The sequence below is a fragment of the Manacus vitellinus genome, unplaced genomic scaffold (assembly GCF_001715985.3).
Source record: "Manacus vitellinus isolate BGI_N305 unplaced genomic scaffold, ASM171598v3 scaffold_3_pilon, whole genome shotgun sequence".
Lineage (NCBI taxonomy): Eukaryota > Metazoa > Chordata > Aves > Passeriformes > Pipridae > Manacus > Manacus vitellinus.
Genome location: NW_021940535.1, coordinates 31,190,374 through 31,213,159, shown reverse-complemented (window position 1 = coordinate 31,213,159; position 22,786 = coordinate 31,190,374). Strand labels below are relative to the sequence as shown.

The 22,786-nt window shown below is 38.5% G+C and overlaps 1 protein-coding gene across 5 annotated transcripts in view; it reads left to right on the top strand.

The window, feature by feature from the left end:
- PPP1R9A (protein phosphatase 1 regulatory subunit 9A) overlaps positions 1 to 22,786 on the top strand; it is a 169,894-nt gene that overhangs the window by 96,707 nt on the left and 50,401 nt on the right. For all 5 annotated transcript variants that reach the window (XM_018075361.2, XM_018075362.2, XM_008921191.3 and 2 more), the window contains exons 3-5: positions 8,996 to 9,128; positions 9,621 to 9,741; positions 15,035 to 15,139. In XM_018075361.2, coding sequence (XP_017930850.2) covers positions 8,996 to 9,128; positions 9,621 to 9,741; positions 15,035 to 15,139 — 359 coding nt within the window. The remainder of the gene's footprint in view (positions 1 to 8,995; positions 9,129 to 9,620; positions 9,742 to 15,034; positions 15,140 to 22,786) is intronic.

Genomic DNA, 22,786 nt, shown 5'->3' with positions numbered 1-22,786 from the left:
ATGCCTATGATCACTTTTTTGTGTCCTTCTTTTCCTTTGAATCATTTTCTTAACAGTTCTGACATCTGTAAATAAATAAAAGGAATTGCTTGTGAATTTTTTTTGTGGATTCATTTTTAGGGAATGTGTAAGTTACACGATTTATCCCTGCTGAGAAGTATTTTAAATAGAATGCTCTATGCATAGTCGATATTTTGTTTCAAATGTTTGCCTGTGAGAACATTTGTGGCATTTTTACTCTATGTTTGGACATCCTGACTTGTAGGCTGAGGGAGGGTGAAGTTGCTGGGAGAAGAAACACTGATGTGTTGATTCATGGTGACATTGCTACTGTATGGCAGCCTGTACTAATTGGTACCAGAAGCAGCATTTACTCTTGGCTGGCTCATGTGTCACACTCTTAAAGGCAGAAGATAAATAGCACCATTGGTTACGATGTAAACTGGCAGCAGTGCAAGGATCTGGAAGAAATACTGCAACAGATTCAGGAATAAATGTCTAGGGACAGAAACGGCAACTTGCTTCATGCTGTCCTATCTGTTTAAATTTGTTTGGACACCAGAGGTCCAGACTGGAGCCTGTACTGTAGTATAATTAATTTGTCAAACTTGACTCACTACAAACATTCTCATTTGCATGCTTATTTCCATGTTCAAAGATACTATGGGTTCTTGAGCATGCTAGTTTGTTACCTTGGCAATAGAGGGGCTTGCCAAAATATCTGCTGTCATGTAGGAAATGAATTTTCTTCTTAAGTATTCGTGTTCATATTTTATAATTTTTCTGTGTAGCGTGGCTATCTGAGTGCTCTTGTTGCAACTGCTTCTTCATTCTGCTGGAAGGAGGCACTCTCAAGGTGTAGGCAAATGTTTTTACTTTTTCCTGAAACAGAAGTGCAGTGAGAGTCAGCCAGAGGCATTCAGGCTTAAAGGCCAGTACTTCAGTGCTGTAGGCAATAAGGTGTTAATATTGCTGTACCTAGATCTCTAATCTGTCCAGGATCTGTGAAAGAAGTCTGGCAGGAGGGACTTCCTGACAAACCCTGAGCTTTATGGGAATGCAGTATGGTGGAGTTGTCTCTTTTCCCTGCCATTGTCAAGCTGCTGTTGTGAAAAACACATAATTTTTTTCTTCCTGATTTTTATTCTCTATGTCTAAATAGCAGATTACTGACCAAAAATAGAAAGTAGAAGATATAAACAGTTGCAAAGTACATTTTTGTCAGTAACTTACAGTGATGCAAAGTAGAGTTTAAAAAAGGTAAGGTCAGAGCAAAAGAATTTATTACATATGAAGTGTACCTGTGAGGTACACAACACTCAAAAGTCTCCTAGGTATTCATATATGATCAGTAAGATCTGGAAGAGTCACCTTATTGGTCATTTATTCCTTCCATTACACTGTTCCATCCAAGCTGCTGCATTACAAAAACCTACCCACTATCCAAGAAGATTTAGACCCAGGTCTGCAAAACTCGTCGAAGAGAATTCAGTGAAAATCATTTAGTCTGTACCAGAGAAAAACAGGACAGTATTGCAATCTCCCATTTGTAATAATGGTTGTGACAAAAAAAAAATTGTGAGAAGAAAAAAAATAGCTAATGGAATTGTAACCCATTACTATATACCAGAAAAGCCCCAGGAATATTCAGACAAGTCTGTTTGTACATATGTCAACTCCAGGTTTCAGTGCACCTTACTGTTTAACTCACTTACTAAAACAAACACACAGCAACCCTAAGAGCTGTACAAGTGGCAAATTCCCTTTGAGCTGTGGTTTTACTCTTCAGTACCAGGGCTTACTTTTATTTGCTAATTACTCTGACCTGTCTTCATTAAGAGTAACAGCATGAAGTTTTCACATGGGGCACACATCTCATTTACAGTAACAGTGATTTTGTATTTTTTTGCTCTGTAGACAAGGAGGAATGTAAATTGAAACAAAACTAGTACATCAGCAATAAAACAAGTACACACTGAGTAAATAATAAATGAATATAAATAATAAATTTCACTGATTCTAGAAAATTACCTAATGAAGACAGGTGTTTTAAAAAGTCACACCTGAAAGTGAGCCAAGTAGCAGGAACAGGGGATCTGATCCATATGTAGTACCACCAAGGCAATTTCAGTTTCATGTTTTAGACCAAACTGCACTTTGTAAAATTTAAGATTCTAGCTTCAGTGAAAGAAGTTTAAAAGAGAATTTTGCTCGTTTCTTTAACTGTTTATAACATGAAGCAAGCGCACCCTTGTGTCACAGGGCTAATAAATGCATGTGATTAGTCCATGTATTTTAATGCTTGTGTCCCACCAGGCAATGCAAATGTGGCACAATTTGGAGTTAACATCAGTTGGATGCTTCTCCCCATAGACAGACCAGATGCAGGACATGCTGTAGTGGATGGAGGTGTACGGGTGTCAGATGAGATGTGTCAGCACTGCTGCAGGACAGTGGCACTGAGGTTTTCGATTAGAACTGGTCTTTATGACTGTTCCAACAGACAAAAGGCTTGATAACATGCCAGTTACCTGAAACAAGAATATCTAGAGATAGTATTTTCCAGTTTGGACACAAAACTGGGAAGAACTGTTGACTCCCTCAAAGGCAGGGAGGCCCTGCAGAGAGACCTCAACAGGAGTGGGCAACCACCAACCATATGAAGTTCAGCAGGGGGAAATGCCAGATTCTGCACCTGGGATGGGACAACACTGGATCTTTGTACAGACTGGGAACTGAGATGCTGGAAAGCAGTGCCGTGGAAAGGGACTAGTGGGATCCTGGTCAATGGCAGGTTGAATATGAGTCAGCAATGCCCTGGCAGCCAGGAGGGCATCAGACAAAGCATAACCAACTGGTCAGTGGAGGGGATTGTCCCGCTCTGCCCTGCACTGATGCAGCCTCCCCTTGAATATTGTGGCAATTTTGGTCACCACAATATAAGAAAGATATTAAGCTGTTAGAGAGTGTCCAAAGGAGGGCAATGAAGATGGTGAAGGGCTTTGAGGGGAAACCGTATGAGGAGTGTCTGAGGTCACTTGGTCTGTTCAGCCTGGAGGAGACTGAGGGGAGACCTCATTGCAGTTACAACTTCCTCGTGAGGGGAAGAAGAGGGACAGGCACTGATCTCTTCTCTGTGGTGACCAGTCACAGGACCTGTGGGAATGGCCTGAGGTTGTGTCAGGCAAGGTTTAGGTTGGATATTAGAAAAAGATTCTTCACCCAGAGGGTGATTGGACACTGGAACAGCTCCCCAGGGAAGTGGTCACAGCACCAAGCCTGACAGAGTTCAAGAAGCATTTGAACAATGCTCTCAGGCACATGGTGTGACTCTTGGGGATGGTCCTGTGCAGGGCTAAGGGTTGGACTCAATGATCCTTGTTGGGATCCTTCCAACTCAGCATATTCTGTGATTCTGTGAACAGTTTGTCTGTGTGTGGCAGCAGTTGCTCCTGTCTCCCTGTCATATATCTGAAGAGGTCTCTCTGGAATGTACAAGTCTAGGGTCCAGATACTTCCAGAATTTCAGAAACTAGAAACTGCTGTGCCAGAGTTTCAGGACACTTAAAACAGATTTTTCTCCTACAGAGCTTTCTGCGGGAAACCCCAGGCTCGGATTTGATGTTAGATGATCAGTTTCTTTCAATATTGCTACTGTCTAATTCCCATCTGTGTCTCACCCCTGCAATTGTGTCTTGGGAAGACTTGTCTCCTTGATGCTTCCTTGCTGAAGCATTAGTGACAGCTAATGCCCACGCAGGCTTTAGGGGAGCACGAAGCCAGGAAAGCTGGAGGAAGCCTCCTCACTGATTCACTTGCTTTGACTGTGACAAAACAACCACATTGCAGAGAAAAGACTCTTTAAAAGAAGCCACCAATTGCAGACATTGCCAGAGCTTCCTCTCCTCACTGAAGCTGTGCTGTAGAAAGACTTCAAAGCAGAACATAATGGTCAAACTGTGATTTCTTTTCCTCTCATTAGCTTCTTGATCATAGCCAGAGAGGGAATCCTCAGTGCTGTGCCTTCCTCCTGCCCTTGCAGGATGCAGCACAGGAATTCTCACAACTTCTTGTGCTTCAAGTACAACACCATAGGTCAGTGTCATGTCCTTGAACATGACTGATTCTTCCTGAGACACTCTTCCAGCTCTTCCTTGGTTATCTCTCCACAAGAGAATTTTTCGTCGTTAGTGGAGGAAACGCAGTAGTCCAGTTTGGTATATTCAAAACAGATGATTGTAAAATTGCTCTGAAGAAATTGGCAGCTACCCTGCAAATGTGCCTGTTCCTTCTCACAGAGGGGCTGTTGCATGCTGTTCTGGACTTAAAAACTTCTCTAGACTGAGAAAGTATTGAGGGTCTCATCCACAGCTTCAAATGTTTTTCTGAATGTCCGATTTCCAAACTACTTACTCAGCCACTGAGTTTCCTCATTTGGATTCTTGCAAAAGATCACAACAAAACTTGTGCTGTTTTTTGCAGCTGCTTTCCTGTGGTGGATGACATCACATCTTTTTTTTTGCTTGTTTTTGCTTTCCGAACACAGGCAATGAGGAGCAGGCATTATGACAGCATGGCAATAGCAGGTGAAGGCATGGTTTCTTAATTGATATTGCACAGTGTACATTAACTGTGGCCCCTCATATTGAATGTCCTAGTATAATCATGAATTGAATGTCAGAGAGATTATTTATGTGTGAGTAAGACTTGAGTAACTGAAGGTGTGGTAGAACAGCTGCTGCAACAAGGTGCCATCCACCAATATGCAGTTCGTACTTGTTTCTTTGTCTTTGCTGACCACTAGTCATTGGAGGGGTAAAAAGCACAGTTGGCAGCAGCTGAACCTGGGATCAGGTCTTGTTCCTTAGCACAACTTGCAAGGACGGTATAGTCATAACCAGCACACACTCAATATGTTTGGGACTTTCTTAAATAGATTTATGGAATCATAGAATGGCCTAGAAGGTACCTTAAGTATCATCTAGTTACAATCCCTCTGCCATGGGCAGGGACAGTTTTCACTTGACCAGGTTGCTCAGAGCTCCATCCATCCTGGCCTTGAACACTTTCAGAAATGGGGCATCTAAAACCTCTCTGGGCAACCTGTTCCAGTGCCTCACCACCCTCACAGTAAAGATTTTTTTCCTAATATCTAATTTAAACCCTCAGCTGGAAGCCATTCCACCTTGTCCTGTATTGTAAATAGTCTCTCTCCATCTTTCTTGTAGGCTCCCTTCAGGTACTGGAGGCCACAGTTAGGTTACCCCTAAGCCTTTTCTTTTCTAGGCTGAACAATCCCAATTCTCTTAGCCTTACATCAGATAAGACAGTTTTTATGTTGCATAGTTTATAGTATGAAACACTAATAATGTGGTTTATGTAACACCAAACTGGCTAGCCCATGGGCAGAACAGCCCACGTGATTCTTTATAGTTACCTCCATTCTGACTTTCTTTAAAAAAATAAAAAAAAGGCTTGTCACTACTTACTGGTTGCGGGCAGCTAAATTCTGTAAAGATACTTGGTTGTTAAGAACTATGGGAAAATGCCCCAAACTTTTGAAACTTTACCTTTTTTCAAAAATAATCCGTTTCCATTTTTCTGATCTTACTCCTAAAAATTAAGTACTATAACAAAAATGTAGGTTTTTTCTGAATTAGTCCTCAATATATTTTTATAGTTAGTGACATGTCTTTTCTGGTTTGTGCTCTGTCAACTGCCCTCTGGAAGAGAAACAAGTGGTCACGTATGTATGTGTACGTATGATTTCCCTGGGGTTGCCACCCAGGGTGCCTAACAATAATACCTGCTTCTTTGATGATACAGTTTATTATTATTTTGGTGCTGTCTCATTTACTGATGGCCCCTTTTCCTTTCACTTTAGAGAACACAGAAGTATGTTCTGTTGGCAGCGGTTCTCCAGGGTTTGTTTTGACATCTCACCAGTGCTGGCTTTTTGTTTCAGCTGTTGCTGGATTACAAGTGCTGTTGTAAATTCTAGTAAATGCACAGGTGAACTCTATGGAAACTTATTTTTTTCTAAATACCTGGGGTGGTAAAATCAGAGATTAAGATAGTATATTGGATTTTCCTGAAAAAGAGCTTTCTTTAAGTAATGACTAAGTAGATTTATTGTACCGGGTACTTGGCCAGAGTGACAGCAACCCCAAATCTGTGAAATCACAGGGAATGGGAGAATTCCCATGAGTCTGAAATCCCACGCACACTCTGGGAAACACAGTGGCAACAGACGTGGGGAAAGTGAAATAGTTCTACTTGAATCAAGTTAACCATACCGCGAGGAAAAAGTTATAAATGTTTATCTTATTTTTAGCAAAGTAAAACTTGAGTGACAGTTCTCATGACTGTACTGAGCAAGCAGTTTGTTACTGTGGTGGATAGATTGTTTCACAAAGAAAGAAAGTTTCCAAGCACAAATTTTCTTTTCTTCAGTTTAACACCCAGGGATTCATTTAATAGAATCAGGCAACCGTTAAATTTGATTGTACAAAATGAGATAAATTACATACAAGAATATCCTCCTTCTTCCCCTAATTCAGGGAAGTCAACAGCATTGTTCAAGGTAGTGGGCAAAAATATGTGACCAATGTACAAAAGACTGAGTTAATACCAGATAGGAAACATAGACCTTAATGCAGTCAATGATCCTACAATCTCAGATTGAATGCTTAGGTAAGATACTAGATAAGAACAGCATGATGTATTTGGAGACATAATGATAGCTGTATTCACCACCAGCAGTATCTTCAGTTCCCTTTTAGTGTGATTATCCAAATATTCCAAAACAGTGAGCAGAATCCAAGAAGCCATCTCTAATCTGATTCAAGAAAGATCATCCCAAACCAGAATTCAGTATACGATTTTATGCTTAGAAAGAAAATTATCTGGAAGCATATCCAGTCATTTTGCAACAAATCTGAAACTGCTGCCATGATATACTAATGCCAGTCATTGAACACAAGGAAAAGAATGGGATCAGTTAACATAATAAAAAGAAATCCAGAAAAAAATATACTCATTTTGTGATATAGTTTTTCCCTATACCTAACTCTCAGCTATTCTTTGTCTTCAGCAAACAGTATCTCCATTTTCCTTGATGTGATTCATCTCTGTTCACATTTGAGGCACAGGTCTCTCTCATCATGTTGATAAATGAGATAATTCAAGCTAAACTAACAGCTGTTGTTTTTAACCTGTATTTGCTTGCAGAATTGTTGCATTTCAGACCTAAAGGTTTGTGGTTGAACCTTAGCTCAGTAGTGTTTTAGTTGAGTCTAGCAATACTGACTCATCCTCATTTGGTTGATGTCAGCATGAATGAGGTTGGGTTTCAACATGGACATTGTACTTCCCCTTATACTTGTTTCTGCATCAGTGTCTTTTCTCCAATCATACAAGTACTAAAGCAGCATCAAAAATTCAGCAGCGTTGGACAGCATTCAGTATGTGATTAATCTTACTTAACTTTGGTGTATATTTATGAAGACTTCCTAGGAACATAGTTTAAAAAGCCTTTTTCTTGGATCAGAATCACTAAAAATCAGTGTGAGATAGATTTGTAGATTCTTGTAAAATGTTTATCACCTCAGTCTTCTTGGCAGAGGAAATTGATTGTTTCACATTGATGTAAAATACAGGAGTTAAAATTCCCATCGAGCAACTAACATCTTTTCTGTTTTGTCCACTACTTTATATAAAGCTGGGAGGTTTTTTTTCAGTAGCTTTGTGGTAGCCGTAACACAGTTAATATATTTAAAATAGAATTTAATGGTATTTTTTATTGCAACTTTAATACACTTGCTATTTAAATGACATTAATGTTCACTAACAGCTTTTTGGGCAGGTGAAACCTCAGATGGAAATGAGCCCAGCTCCTGGCATTGCACTGTCCACCAAGCTGCCGTGCTTGCTCCAGGGGCAGTACTTTTGGAGCCTCCAAGAAAGGTGCTGAGAGAGTAGGCTTCTGTAGACCTTCTGAATATATGTGTAGCTGTGTAGCACGGTGCAGTGTTTTATGTTGTAAGAGGAGCAGAGATAAAGGAAAACATGGCTACCAATTGTATCTTCTGTAATGTGTCTGTAAAAGAGGAAGGGGAGATATGGGAAATTGTTTTCCTTTATTTGAAGTAATGAATGTGATATATCCCTGGGACTAAAGCTCAGTAAAGTTATTACCCCTAATAATGCATATTCTTTCCTTACTGCCAAATGTGGACAGTTAAGTGAATTGGGCTGGCAAATTCTGAATTCTAAAATATGCAAATATGCTTTTCCTGACTAAAGTTCCTGAAGGTCTGACTCATCACTGATTGAAGGCCATGTGAAAGTATGATAGAAAGTAGCATAAATAATATAATCAGGTTAATGCTGTCACTGTTAAATTACTGCTTTAGAGCTGAAATAAACCTGTAAACCTGGTTACTTAAAAAATACCCATGACTGTGTATATTGCTGTCCTAAAAAAGTGAATACATAATATGGATCATAATCTCTGATGATATCCATAGGCATCATAAATGTAGATGAATAATCTTCTGGTCTAGCTTTGTTAGGTGAATGCAAACTGGAACTTCATTAGGAGTAAAGACTAAAACATAGACACTATAAAGATTATCATTTCAATGTACTTGAGTCTTTTATGTCTGTGAATGTTTACTAATAGTGCATTCTTAATGAGTTAAATAATTTAAATATTGACATGCATAGACCAACATAGTCATTAAAGATCACCTTTTCATTTATAATCAAAAACAATAAAAACTTATACTCAGTTGACTTTTGCAACCATACTTGTGCTTTCTCGAATGAAAAAGCACAAATTTAGAAACTTGAAGTTTGAATGAACAGGAGAAATTTGTCTTTTAAAAGCCTTTTCAAAATCTGCAACATCACAGGACAAAAGCAGTAGCTAGTTTCATAAGTTGGAGGTTTTTTTGGAGTAGGTAGCTGAGTGATTTTTGGTCTGTTTCTACAGGTTTTCAATACATACTCTAATGAAGATTATGACAGGAGAAATGATGAAGTTGACCCAGTTGCTGCATCTGCTGAATATGAACTCGAGAAGCGTGTGGAAAAGCTGGAGCTCTTCCCAGTCGAACTAGAAAAAGGTATGGTGTCTGTGTGCCATTTCCAGTTCCTGTGACACTGACCTACAAGTCTGAGGAGGTCCACACATGTATACAGAGCTTATCTTGAATTTCCATGAATCTGTTGTAGTCACCTTGGCTTTTTGGATTTCAAGAATTGTTCAGTAAGGAATTAAAGAAGCAGCTCAGAGAGAAGCAGTTTTTACTTTCCTTAAAAGAATTGTTTTGTGACACTCCATTAACATATGGATTTTGCACAGTCTTTGATATGTTCATTCTTCACTGGGGGAGTAAAAATCTTGACTGTTTCTCTAAGCTCCTCATAAGGGTGAAAGTGATATTTTTTGTGTGTAATTAAAATAGTAGTCGCATAGATTTTTTTGAAAAGAAGTAAAATAATATTAATGTTATTGACATAGAAAGGCAAGAGGGACCAAAGCATAAATATTTACCTACCAAATAGCTGTACACATCAAATGTAAGAATTTTCTGCTTTCTCTTGCTTTTTTACAGATGAAGATGGACTTGGCATAAGCATTATTGGAATGGGAGTTGGAGCAGATGCAGGTCTTGAAAAACTGGGAATATTTGTCAAAACAGTAACAGAAGGTGGGACAGCAGAAAGAGATGGCAGGTAAACTAGACTCTGTATTTGGACATTTTCTCAGCAATAGTTACTATAAATTATGATTTCCACAGGAAATAGTTGTTTGCTTAATGTATGTCACGATTACCCAAAGCTGTAGAGTTCAGAGACTTCATTGGTAAGGTCTAAATACCTGATGTGGTTATGAGAAGACACCAAATTGGTACAGTGAGTTTAAACTGTTCAAGGAGAACAGAATTGCCAAAGATGTGTGTTTGTGACTACTGAAATCTCAGATGGTTTAGCATGAGTAAAGCTGGTGATTCCAAACTGTGTATCACTTTTGAAGGTAGTTTAGATTTTAAAGGTGTTGAGCTCCCACCTGTTCTTTTCGCTTCAAGCCAGCTTTGGACAGGCAGTACTTAAGATAAAGAGTTCTGTTCAACATTTGATTATTTGATCTCTTTCCAGAGAGATCTGGACAGGCTGGATGGATGGGCTGAGGACAATTGCATGAGGTTCAGAAAGGAAAGTGCCAGATCCTGCACTTGGGTCATAGCAAACCCATGGGGCGCTACAGACTTAAGTGGCTTAAGAGCTGCTCAGCAGAAAGGGACTTGGAGGTGCTGATTGACAGGTGGCTTGATATGAGCCAGCAGTGTGCCCAGGTGGCTAAGAAGGCCAGTGGCATCTTGGCCTGTATCAGAAATAGTGTGGCCATCGGGAAGTAATTGTCCCTCTGTACTTGGCACTGATGTGACTGCACCTCAAATCCTATGTTCAGTTTTGGGCCCCTCACTTCAAGAAAGACTTTGAGGTGCTGGAGCATGTCTAGAGAAGGGCAACAAAAAGTGTCTAGAAAGTGAGAGAAGTGGCTGAGGGAACTGGGCTGTTTAGTCTGGAGAAGAGGAGACTCGGGGAGGACTGTATCGTTCTTTACAACTCCCAGAAGGGAGACTGTAGCAAGGTGGGGGTCAGTCTCTCCTACCATGTCACAAGAGAAAGGACGAGAGGAAATGGCCTTAAGTTGTGTCATGAGAGGTTCAGATTAGGTATTAGAACTTTTTTTTTTCACTGAAAGGGGGGTTAGGCATTGGAATAAGTTGCCCAGAGAGGTGGTGGAGTCACTGGAATTGTTTAAGAGGCGTCTGGATGTGGCACCTGGGAGTGATTGTGATGATAGGTTGATGGTTGGAATAGATGATCTTGAAGATCTTTTCCAACCTTGATGATTATGTGATTAGGAAAATAATTAGTGTATCTGAATGTTTAAACTGGTACTAAATGCACTCCTTTTAAGTTTACTAACACAGACTGTTAGTATTTCTTATTATGGCTAGTCTTCTGTTCCAGAGTTCAGTTTTCACATAGGGCATTGCAAGTACAATAATCAACTTGAATAGGAAGCTGTACCATAAATCTTGCCCAATAAAGAAATGAACTGGTGTTTGTAGTCTTATATGATGCTCATACAAAACCTGCTTGCTTCAAGAATTGCTTATTTGGTGTGTTAAGGTTAAAGGAATTCCTTTAGAGCATAAAATATTCCTATCATATGGGACAAGTTATCTGTGTTTTACACAATACCTGTCACAATAAGGCCAGTGTTACTGTCTAATAATTTAATAATGAAAAGTATTTTCAAGTATCTTCCATACAATTTGTCATTTTGTCCCAGTGCATAACCTCTGTAAATTTGCGTGCCAATAAAATATTACTTATCTGATACGTAAGCTATTAAAACAACTTATATACATTCTCTTTGTTTACGACCATTAATGATTTGTTATATTAGTTATAAATAATATGAATGTTTTATTTATAAGTCAAAGTAAGAATGAACTCTTAAAAAGGTGATACTGTCTTCTGAAAAATGTATTGCAGTAACACGTTCCTTATTGATGAACAACTCTACCTTTTCAGCCAGGCAAAAAGTTGTTCTGCTGTGGAAACCCCACAAAAATTAAATAAGAAGATTCTAAAATGCAGAGGATTGCAAAGTTTAATAACATTGCTCTGAAACTACTGAGGTATATCATCATCTAGATTGGACTTGGAGGTGTCTATACAGATCTTGGCAGTAAGATACCAAGTTGAAGGCCAAGTACTGATTTATCACAGGCTTAAACGTAATGAAGGGAGATGAAGAAGCTGACACCTCAAGATGTCATGACTTTATCCATTACTTTAAATTTCAGTGAATGTTTTTCTGAAGTGTGTGCTTGACCGCAGCCAAAAGGCATTAAGCTCACGACTGGCATTCTTTGTGAAATTCTCTGGTTGAAAATCAGTCACTCATTACTGCTCTGTGATGATCTGTAATTTCTTTCCCTCTCATTATTCACATGTTTGAGTGGGCTACAGAAGTTAATGTTCCATCACAAGTCTCTTCTTTCATTTCCCTAGATGGCATCTGAAAGGAGCTTGTCAGCTGAGGAAAAATAAAATCATTCTTTGACCATTCTAATATTTGTGTTGGTTTTCAACTGGCAGAATGTTCAGTCAGCTGAGAAATAGCACTCTGATTTTCTCTTTGAGAGCCTGACTGATCATTCACTTGGGAAAGGGATATGTAATCCTCTCAGTCAGGAGCAGACGGTTCTATAATGAAGTGCATCAACTGTAAAGGGTCCTGTTAACTTCATCTTTGTGAAAAGCCTAAGTTAATGATTAACACTGATAGCAAAACAAGGTCTCATAATGAAAATAAAACTATATTTCAACAATTGCATCAGATATTCTGAATAATCACATAGCACTATTCAACCAGGTTCTTCTGAAGCTACAGTTTAAAACATTACAGTATCTGTAGGATAGCTCCTGTCTTTCATGGAAAGACCCATCAAATTGTGATATAAAGTACTTGCCTCGCATGGAAACACAAAATCTGTACAAAAGGGTTTCCCAGTAATTGAGCACCACTGGCTTGATTCCTGTTGCTTCAGACAGACAGGTAGAGTTTATTTGTCATATTAAAAGGCATTGTGTACCAATATTTAACAAAGAAGGGTGCTTTAAGATGAACCCAAAGGCAAGCATGTTGATAAGTAATAGGAGAGGTTATTACTGCTGTGTAAAATAGGGAATCAGTCATTAGACTGAATATGAAAAACAAAAACTTATCTGGATGAATCAATCCATAACTGCTTCTTTCAAATTATTGTGGTGATGAGTCATTCACATTTTAAAGTATTTTGATAACATTGGGAACAACAGTTTTGAAACATTACATAGTTCTTAACGTGAGCTCTAAAAGTTATCTCTGAAGAGGTGAAATTTTTCATTTTGTCATGCAGAGCAGTAATTGTGCTGGTAATTTGTTCAACCTTGGTTGGTTCACTTCTGTAGCTGCTACTTCATTCTAATCTGCAGGCAAAGTTTAAAGTCATGAGCATAAGAAAATAATTGTCAGAAGAATTACAAATTTTGTTAATAATGATAAAAGCAGTTACATGTCTATAATTCAGGCTTTGGCAACTTGAGCCTAATTTTTCATTCATGTTTGAAATTAGATTTGAGAGACAGAGGAGGCCTAGAGCTCCTGGCAGAGGGAGCTCTAACAGGAAGGCTGGCCTTTGTATATTGTTTGATATGTATGTGTGTTTATGTATAATTAAAATATATGTATATGTAGAAAGAAAGGGGGTTTGGAGAACAGTAGCCATAAAAATAAGAGTTGGAAATTAATTTAGGAGCTATATAAACAAGAAAGAAGGAGAAACGAAATATGCCTGAAGGACAAATGGAACTAGACTGAATCAAGATAGAGCCACTTACAAAGTTTTAGGCAACAGTTCTCTAACATAATGTTTCATCACGTGAAATACTGTAACTGTGGTTCTGTCTGAACTCTGCTAATCCACTGCATAGTGATGTACAGTGTTGTGTATAAACTGTCATCTAAAAGGAGTCTGTTCTTCCACCATTTTCAGTCAAGAGAGTGACAGTTTCCCTCTCAGTCAGCACCAACTTCTTAAAAGTTCTTTTCTAGGAACTCCTGCAGCCGTCTGACTGCACCTCATGTTCACTTAAGTAAAAACAAAAATCAAAATTCAATAAATATTAATGTGATAGGTGTATTTCTTAAATGCTTTGGTGAAAATTGAAATAAAATTCTGAGAATAAAATACCTAATATGATTTTCAAAATAGTTTATAGGCTGTCTTCTTCAAGGGAGATCCTGCCCAGAAGACAGTGATAATCTGTGGTGTGAGGCTGCCAAAGAATAAATATTGTATTTCTTACTCATCAGTGGAATCCAAAGAACAGAAAATACTGCTTGAACACATGTAAAACTGCAAAGCATTGCATCAGACTTGAAAGAGAAACTGGTGCTCCAAGTCAAAATGCTTCAACCCTGTGTTGAAGCCTCTGTTGTTCTTTGAAAAGAAGTCTTATCACTAAGATATCCTAAGATATTAAATATATTAATGTAGGTACTTTCATATAATTTAAATAGGATTTTTTCATAGCTATTTCTTGGTTCCTTTGTAAACTGTGTGGTTTGGATCAATAGAATCCCTGTAAGTACTGGAAAATTGCTCCCTTTGACTAGTTCTATATGTGTTTGTTTTTTAAGTTTTGACACTATTGGAGATCATGCATTTCTGGAGGATAATGCAGCAGCCATCTTCCAAGGATTTGTAATCCAGATGACTCCAGTGCCTGTTCTAGGGATTTTGTAGCAGTGCTTGCTTTAGATAAAAGTGGCATGGTTTTCCTTCTGTCTAACTTTTTCTGCATCAAACAGTATATCAGCTACAAATAGGTGTTTGGTTTCAGAAAGAAAGGCCTCATTAAAACAGTCCAAAGTCTTGTTAATGTGTGCAGCAAGATCACATCTACACTGGAAATTCATTTTTTGGAGCAAGTTAGATGAAATATCTTAAGAGAGTATGCCACAATTAAGTCTAATACATAAGCCCTTTTCTTCACAGATGAGCAGGTTGTTTTAGTAAAATATCACATTTTTTTTCCATTATCATGAAATACCAGAGCTATGTCTTACACTGTTTTTCAAGATTGGCTTAGGAAAAAATTATATAAGAGCTGTTGAAGTATCTCAATCATGTGACAAATTCCATATTGCCATATTGCGTTGCTGTATTTCTATACAAGGAAAGGGACTGGATAATTGATGCTATTAATTGTAGTAACTTAGAAGCTGGATTTGCAAGATGTCTGCATGCAAGGAATGATGCATTTTTGTATTTACCTCAGTCATTTTATGACTGAGCTTTTGTTTAAAGTCTAACTAGAAAGATCTCTCTGTGCTAAATTTTGCTGAAGATTCCCAAGAATTCACACATTTGTTTATGTATTTGTGTTTTTTCCCTGAAAGGATCCAAGTGAATGATCAAATTGTAGAAGTTGATGGCATCAGTCTGGTTGGTGTTACTCAAAATTTTGCTGCAACTGTTCTTAGAAACACCAAAGAGAAAGTCAGGTGAGTATTTTAGAAGGAAAAAAAAATTTAATTTAATACTTAAGATTACCTGGCTTCCTTCACAGGACTTTCAGTATTCCCAGGTGGAATCAGAGTTTTTCGCCTTCTTCATGTCTTTGATCTCAAGAGAGGGAAAAGATACAGTATTACAGTTTTGTTTTGGTTTAGATTTTGCAAATATGACCACTGAGACAAACTGAACTTGCAGATAGATGACCATGGTCTCAACTACTGGTCTAGATCTCCATGGATTCAAACTGTATTAGCTGGAATGACGAAGGTCATAGGTGTTGATCAGATGGAAACTGTGCAGCCACTGATCACCTCCCTGCTCTTCCCATGGGGAGACTGGCCACGTTAGTGCCCCAGGGTTGGAGGAGTTAGGTGGTGAGCCCTCTGGTGCTTGCAGATACCACCTCAGCACAGAGAGGAGGAGAACACTGAGTGCAGTAGTGTTAACAGCTACCAAACTGAGGAAGGCAACGTCCCAGTATTAATTCATTGAGCTGCCTAGCTCCTGGCACCATCTCTGGGTTTCTCTCTGCTCCTATACTGTCCCTGTAAAAATCCATAGGATAATGAATAGGCTAGAAAATGTAACATACACTGCAAGTAAAAGTCTGAACTAATGTAAATGCAAAGTTGTAAAATGTCTGTAAATTAATAAGAACGTTGTTTGCCTAGAAACGAACTGGTTTGCCACTTAAAACCCCGTGCAGACACAAAGCTTTTCTGTTTAACAGCTTGTTAATTTCAGTAAAGATTTAACTCTACAAAATAAACCCCAAAATATTTTTGGCATCCTTTAAAGCAACAGCCATTCTGTAGTCACCCTTTGGTTCTCTTTCAAAATCTTCTTTAGGGAATAGAGCTGAATTCTTTAATTAATGAGATCAGAGCTGAGTTCTTTTGAACCATGAGTAAACTATGTGTGGTAATATATGCAGACCCCCTCAGATTGTGGTGCTATATGTTGGCGTGCACATTTCCACTATAATTCCATGGCTGTTCCTGTACAACATTAAGAAAACAATACTGGGATGTGGATTCTGCAAAGAATCTTGGGGGTGGTTGATCAAGGTTTTATTTGAAAGAGGTTATTTAGGAAAAAAATATTAGAAATTGTAGTGTAATTACAGGTGAATACATTTTTGTCTGACATCTACAGTTTAAGTTACATCAGTACTATTTCTGCAAAGACTCACACATGCTATGAGTGTTCCTACTGAGCTAACTATAAAAATGAGTATATACTTTATTAGGTTTTCTGCAGAATTGGGACCTTGAAATATAAAATCCTTATGACAGAGAATAATGTGTTCCTGTGTTTCAGTACACAAAGCAAATGTTATGTATATTTTGTGTTTGATGTTTTAGCTCAAAAGAAAAAAAGAAAGCACTTACATAAAACATATGTATTAGATACATTTATAATCAGCTTAGTTCGTGTAATAATTATTGCATAAGTTACAGAATAGAGTACTTGTTTCCATGGAAAAATAATAGAATGAAGAAACATAAAACGATTTTCACACAGAACTCCCAGAGTCTTCTCCCAGGAAGTAAATTACAGTGAGACTGGTTGCAATCTAGACCCTTGTTACAAAATAGGGGGCTGTAAAAACTATTACTTCACTGCTGTTGAGCTTACATTGTCAAGTGTACTATATATCCTGTGCACTGGGATCATTGGCTTCCGACAGGTCTCATTTATCAAAGAGATATGTGTGTTTCTACATTTTTCCTTGTAAGTAAGCTTAAGATATTGAGCTTTCATGGAAAAAAATGACCCAGTGCATTAGTGTCATAATTAGACAAAAAACCTTCATAAAATATTATTCATTTAACAATACAATTTTAAATACAATCTGATTTGTAATATAAAATAATATTAAATTATGAATAAATAAACCAGATACAAAATAATCTATATGTACACTAGAGTGCTGTGCTTAGCAGCATCTTACTAATATATATGTCTCTAACTAGAGGAAAAAATGGGGAGAATGTGGTGCAGCTCCCCCTATTTTTTGTTTCATTTAAAAATTCATGGGGGGGAAAAAAAAGCCCTTAAACACCACTTCTCTGCTTTATGCAGGCCAGGCAAGAAATGCATGATTTCTTCCCTGGTTTGTGGTAGGCTAGGAGCAAGACTTTACAAGATGGCCAAGCATTGTGTGGCACAGGATCCTGGCTTCTGATCTGGTCCTGGATGGTTTTGCTGTCTGATACTCTGCATTGGTTTTAGCTACTCAAAAGTAAAAATGATTCCAGAAAGCTGGTTTTTTTAGATTTCAAGATGCTTGGATTTTTGGCTTCAATGTAGGTTTGAATATTTGCTTGTAAAGAGAGAGCTAATATTGATGAATTTGGATACGAAAGAAAATGAGGTATTTTTACCTCCCTTACTGTTTTTGTTTTGATGTGTGACAAAAGAGCCTTGCCTGCTGCTCGTTCTGTGGAGAGAACAATTGGTTTCTGACAGATCCTCTTTCCTGCTTACAGCTGTATCAGAGCTAGGACTGAGAAGTCCCTCATCTCCACCTTCTTTGGCAGACGGTGCCCACCTCTGCACCTGAATTGCTCCAGAACACTAGGGGCAATTTAAGGGGGTCTTCTGGGGCAAAATCCCTCTCTTGCCCCCAGCTGTCAGCTTCTGCCTGTTGGCAGTGCAGGGAGGGAGGTGCTACTGACCTTTGTGTGCACCATTCCCATGGCAGCTGCCATTAATGATCTGCGTCTCTGTGGGAGGCTGGAGCAGTGGAAAAGGTTGCTGCTTTATAAATACCTTCTGCCATTCCTGCAAGGGGTGTCCCTGCTGAACTACAAGTGTGTAGGCAGTGTATAATCTCACGCCCCACCTAATTCAAGGCAAGGCAGCTTCATGAATCCTTCTTTCACAGGGGAAATCACATTCATACTTAGTCACGTGTCTGCTCTTTAATAGTGTCAGTTTGATGGATTTTATAGAACTTCTTTAGTAAGCATAGTTATCTTTGTGATCATAGCAAGCAAAATCTGTACCTTCTGCCTGGTGTCCTGTGCACACAGAGATATGTGTGCATTTCACTGGCATTACTTTATGTTTATAACCCACAGCATTACGCATATGCAATCGTTTTGTCCTTAATCTAGTCAAAGTGCATGCTGTTTTTTGTAGCAGGGTTTATTATGTGAGATCAGTTGTAAAGAAAGGACATAGATGAATAGAATGACATTAAAGCCACTTCTTAATTCTTTGCAATAAATGCAGTCAATACCTCTTCAGAGAGCTTGCGTAATACCAATACTTAGTGATTTATTTTTCCCCTTTGAGCCTTCTGAACATTTTGACTGATACTGAGTGGAAATCATTGACCTAGAATAGATTTTTACAGTTCTTCTACCAGAAAAAAAATCTATCCAGACTGTCTGTAGCTGACACAGTAAAGAATTTGTGAGAATGAAGACATGGCTTTTACCTTTTGAACTGTTTTAGGTGAGGCTGAGAGGAAAGAAGAGAAAATAAGCATCTGTGACTATTTTATCTTCTGTTTGCGGTATTGGACTATCCAGCAGAGTTGTCATACCATCATGGAAGATCATAGACTCAGCCAATTTGGCTTCTCCAGTGATAATAAATTAAATTATTCTTTCTTATAATGTTTTATAGAAAGATAATCAGTACCCACCAGATGTACTCTGGTAGCCTATGAGGCAAAGGAAAGAGAGGGAATTCTTTCATAATCCCAGCTGGCAATCAGCTTCTGTTTTTCGGGATGAGAATTAATGTCCTCGTGACTCTAATCTGGCAAATACAGCTATGAATACTGTTTCAATTGATGTAAATATCAAGTCTTCTTCATAATTTTGCTTAACTATTTAGTTTACTAATATCTCATATTAGTGGATTTCAGAATTTGACTACATACAGGAGGGATTTTCCTTTGAAATGTGTGTAGTTTTCAATATCGTTGAGTGTTGATCCTGCTCTAAGATTAATGGATCAGTTAGAGGGCAGTGCCACACTAATACCACTAATTGTTCTGTGCTTCTTTTGACCCCATTTAGGATGTAATCCATGAGCTTGAAGTTTGTGAGTGGTGCCTGCAGTCATAAAAGATAGGATAAGGAGACAGCTTGACAGTGGGAATCCTATCCTGTCGTGGAGCTTCTCCTTTGTTATTTTGTTTGAATACCATGGACTGTGGTATTGAGTATCAAACCTGAAGTTCTTTGAAGCTGCTTGGGTTATGTTGAGCCTTTGTGATCCCACTCTTTCCCCTGTTCATCATAAGGAAAGGGTGCTGGGAGACCCTACTGTCCTCGCCAGAAAAAGCTCACTCAAAGAGCTGTATCCTTCCAGGGAATTTTATTTTTTTTCTTGAACACCCTCACTAGAAAGAAAATCTAGTTCTTGCATAATGAAGACTTTATCCTTTTATCATACTTACCTAGTCTCTGTCTCTTCTAGAACAAATATGGAAGCTTTCAGTGGGGACTGCACTTCTTTGCCTTATTGGATGCAAAGATTTGTGCTCATGCAGCTCTGGGAAAGGGCAGGATCCCAGGAAAGGAGGAATTGGTTCTGGGAAGTCTTACTGCATTGATAAGTAGAAAGGGTCTTGCATGAGAGAGTCATTGGAAAATCCCAGTCCTTCCCATGCTGCTTGTATGCTTTTAGCATTATTACTTTCCTCTAAAAGGTTTCTTTAAAGTTAACCAAATTCAGTGTTTTACTGGCGAGGCAAATTTTAAATTCCATGTCCTCCTTCCGTATCCCATTGTATGAATGTGACTAAACATTTTCTCAGCTTTCCAAACTGTTGCTAAGCACTGAGCGGATGCTCTCATGGTATTTTCTGAGGCAGTTCTTGATTTTTTAAGGAACCACACAGAACCTGTGCAAAACCTCTTTGGTGTCTCATGATTTGTACCGCTCTGAAAGTTATTAATTGTATTAATTCTAGCCTACCAATGATTTTACCTGCTTTTGTTTAATTAAATTCTTCTGAAATGCATCAGTCTTCCCATCTTAAATAATTGGTTAGCCAATTTTACCATGTTTAATTAATCTTCTAGATCACTGAAGAGTGTGCTCTAACAATAGCAGTGTAACTATCAGACCCTGTGGCTTTTCACTATTAACTATTCTCTGTTCTAATAAAGAATCATCTATTACCATTTTTTTGTTTTTGCTTATCTGGACAGTTTTAATTCAAAGCAGGGTTCTGTCTCAACTTTCAATCCTGGTTCACAGCCTAATTTCTTTATCTTCTGCTGAACTGCAAATGCAATCTTTCAGACAAGTTTTTACTTTTATTTAGCTCTTACACCATGAGCAGTTAAAGGGTGAAAAGTGAAAATAATCACTTGTTCATTAACATCAACTTGAAATTCATTTATTCCTTCTTCAGCTAATTCCTCATCCCATCTTGAGCTGATTTTTTTCTGAAAAATACACTGTTTCAGAAAATAATATTTGTATACCTGCTGTTAGTTTTGTTTGCCATCACAGCATCTGAAAAGGTAATTTATACAGTCGTGTCTTTGCAAGCACTAAGACAGTATACAGGACGGATGAAGCCTACCTCAGGATCTAACCAGCAGAAGTATACCCTGGTGGGAATGCTGTTTGTTGACAGTAGCACTGAACAGCATGGCTTTATTTTTGTAACTCCTTTGCCTAGATAATAATCTTCTCTTCTTCCAGTGGGCATGCCTGTGCAGATTTTCTTCTGCTCCTTTTAGCTTTGCCTGCCTGTGCTCTTACCCTATGAAACAGCTGGGTCCTTTAAACATTTGCAGGCATTCTCCATAATGCAGATCCACATTGTGATAGAGGCAGGACTTCTAATTCCTGGGTAATGAGACAGGACCCAAAAAGCAAAGGATACCACACTCCATATCTGATTCCGAGAGCTGGATTGTGTAATCTGTTTTCTGGCTGGGGGTTGTGGTTTTGTTCTTTCCTTCCTTGTCTGTTTCTTTTTCCTTGAATCCAAGTGCAAGAGCAAAGAAGAGAAAAAGAAAAGGAAAGAAAAGGAAAGAAAAGACCTTTGCCTCTGCAATGCTGATTGCTGAGCTGGGACTTCGTGCTGAGCTGCTTAAGAAGCCACGTGTGCTCGGTGCACTTTCTGCTTCTTTGATAAACCCAAATCGTGGATCCTACAAAAACTAAATATGTGGTGCTGTGTGCCGAAATAGTTTAAATTTCTCCTGTTTATTCCACTATGGTTATACTAAATATTCCATAATATAAGCTGTTTTCTTTTTGGTCTCTGCAAAGAACTCCTACAAGCGCTGGTAATGACTGTAAGACTACTAGGAGTAGCATGTTGAACATGAAAAACTACCCATAAGTACTCTGACCCCTTAGCACAGGTGAGGTAAGGCTGCATTCATCACTGCTTAGCTGGTTTATATGCCTTGGCTGTGCTTGTTGTAGTAGGCAGTCTGTGCCTCAAACTGTTCTTCACACTAAGGCCAGCTGGCACCGGAGTGGTCAGTGCTCCTACCCTTAAAGTTTTGTACCTTTCTGGGCAGGGAGGCTGTATATTTCACTGGAAACCCAATCCAAGCTAACTCCTAGTCTTTGCTAACTCCTGGGCTTTGTCTGAGTATTCTTCAGTAGAATAATAATTAACGTGGGCCAAACTGTTTCAGAGACTCAGTGATTTAATATGATTTTAATATGATAATCAATTACTAGTACTTGGAATCATTCCCTGGCACTGTTTAATTTACTGGCATAAACATAGCCCCTGTGTCCTGAGATCTTGCTAATTTTAATTTTATGGTAAGTTATTTCTTGAAATATTTGCACATTTGGATGGGAAATTATATTTTTGAGTTTGAAATATATATAGAAATCTTTATTTAAAGATTTTGTCTGAATTATAAGCTATCGTGCTAGGTATTGCAGTATTGTTTTTACAATTAAGTGTAACATGAATGAATAAGACTCAGTGGGGCTGAATTTCATTAGGAGCAGCTTTTTTTTTTGTTTTCCTGGGAAAAGGAACAACTTGACAGGTTTTGAATCACTTTGTCCTCAAATTGGTTGGATCTAAACATGAACTTCTATCCCTGCAACTGAAATATTATCATATATGTTTATTTAGCTAATTCTTTTACTCTTTCATCCAAGTTACTATGTTGTAGAAGCTCCCACACAGTTTGATACACCTTGATTAATGGGATACAACAATGTGACAGCTGGGCAGAAATATCCACTGTTCATTGTTGCAGGATAACTCACCAAACTACAGGGATGGTGCTGTAGGAGCATTTATTTGGACTGTGCTGTGGGGATGGTCCAGCTTGCCTAGAATCTGGATCACATAATCTTCCAGATTAAGGATGTGGCCTGAACCCAGCATTTTACATCTGACCCATCTGACCCATTTTCTTCCTGGATTTCTTCCCTATTGATGTCAGCAAGGGTGAGGGAAGACAGATCTTACCTCAGAAAGCAATCAGGTTTTAGAAACATTCCCAGGTAGTACTTGTACCTTCTGAACAGAGCTGACTGCATTCAGGTATGTTAAAGTATAGATTTACAAATGTGTTTCTTTGAGCTGACCATTCCCATAAGGATTGTGTGGTGCTGTAGCAAATGCTGATTAAATGATCGTCCTGTATTCAAGGAAACCTTTTAAGCAAACA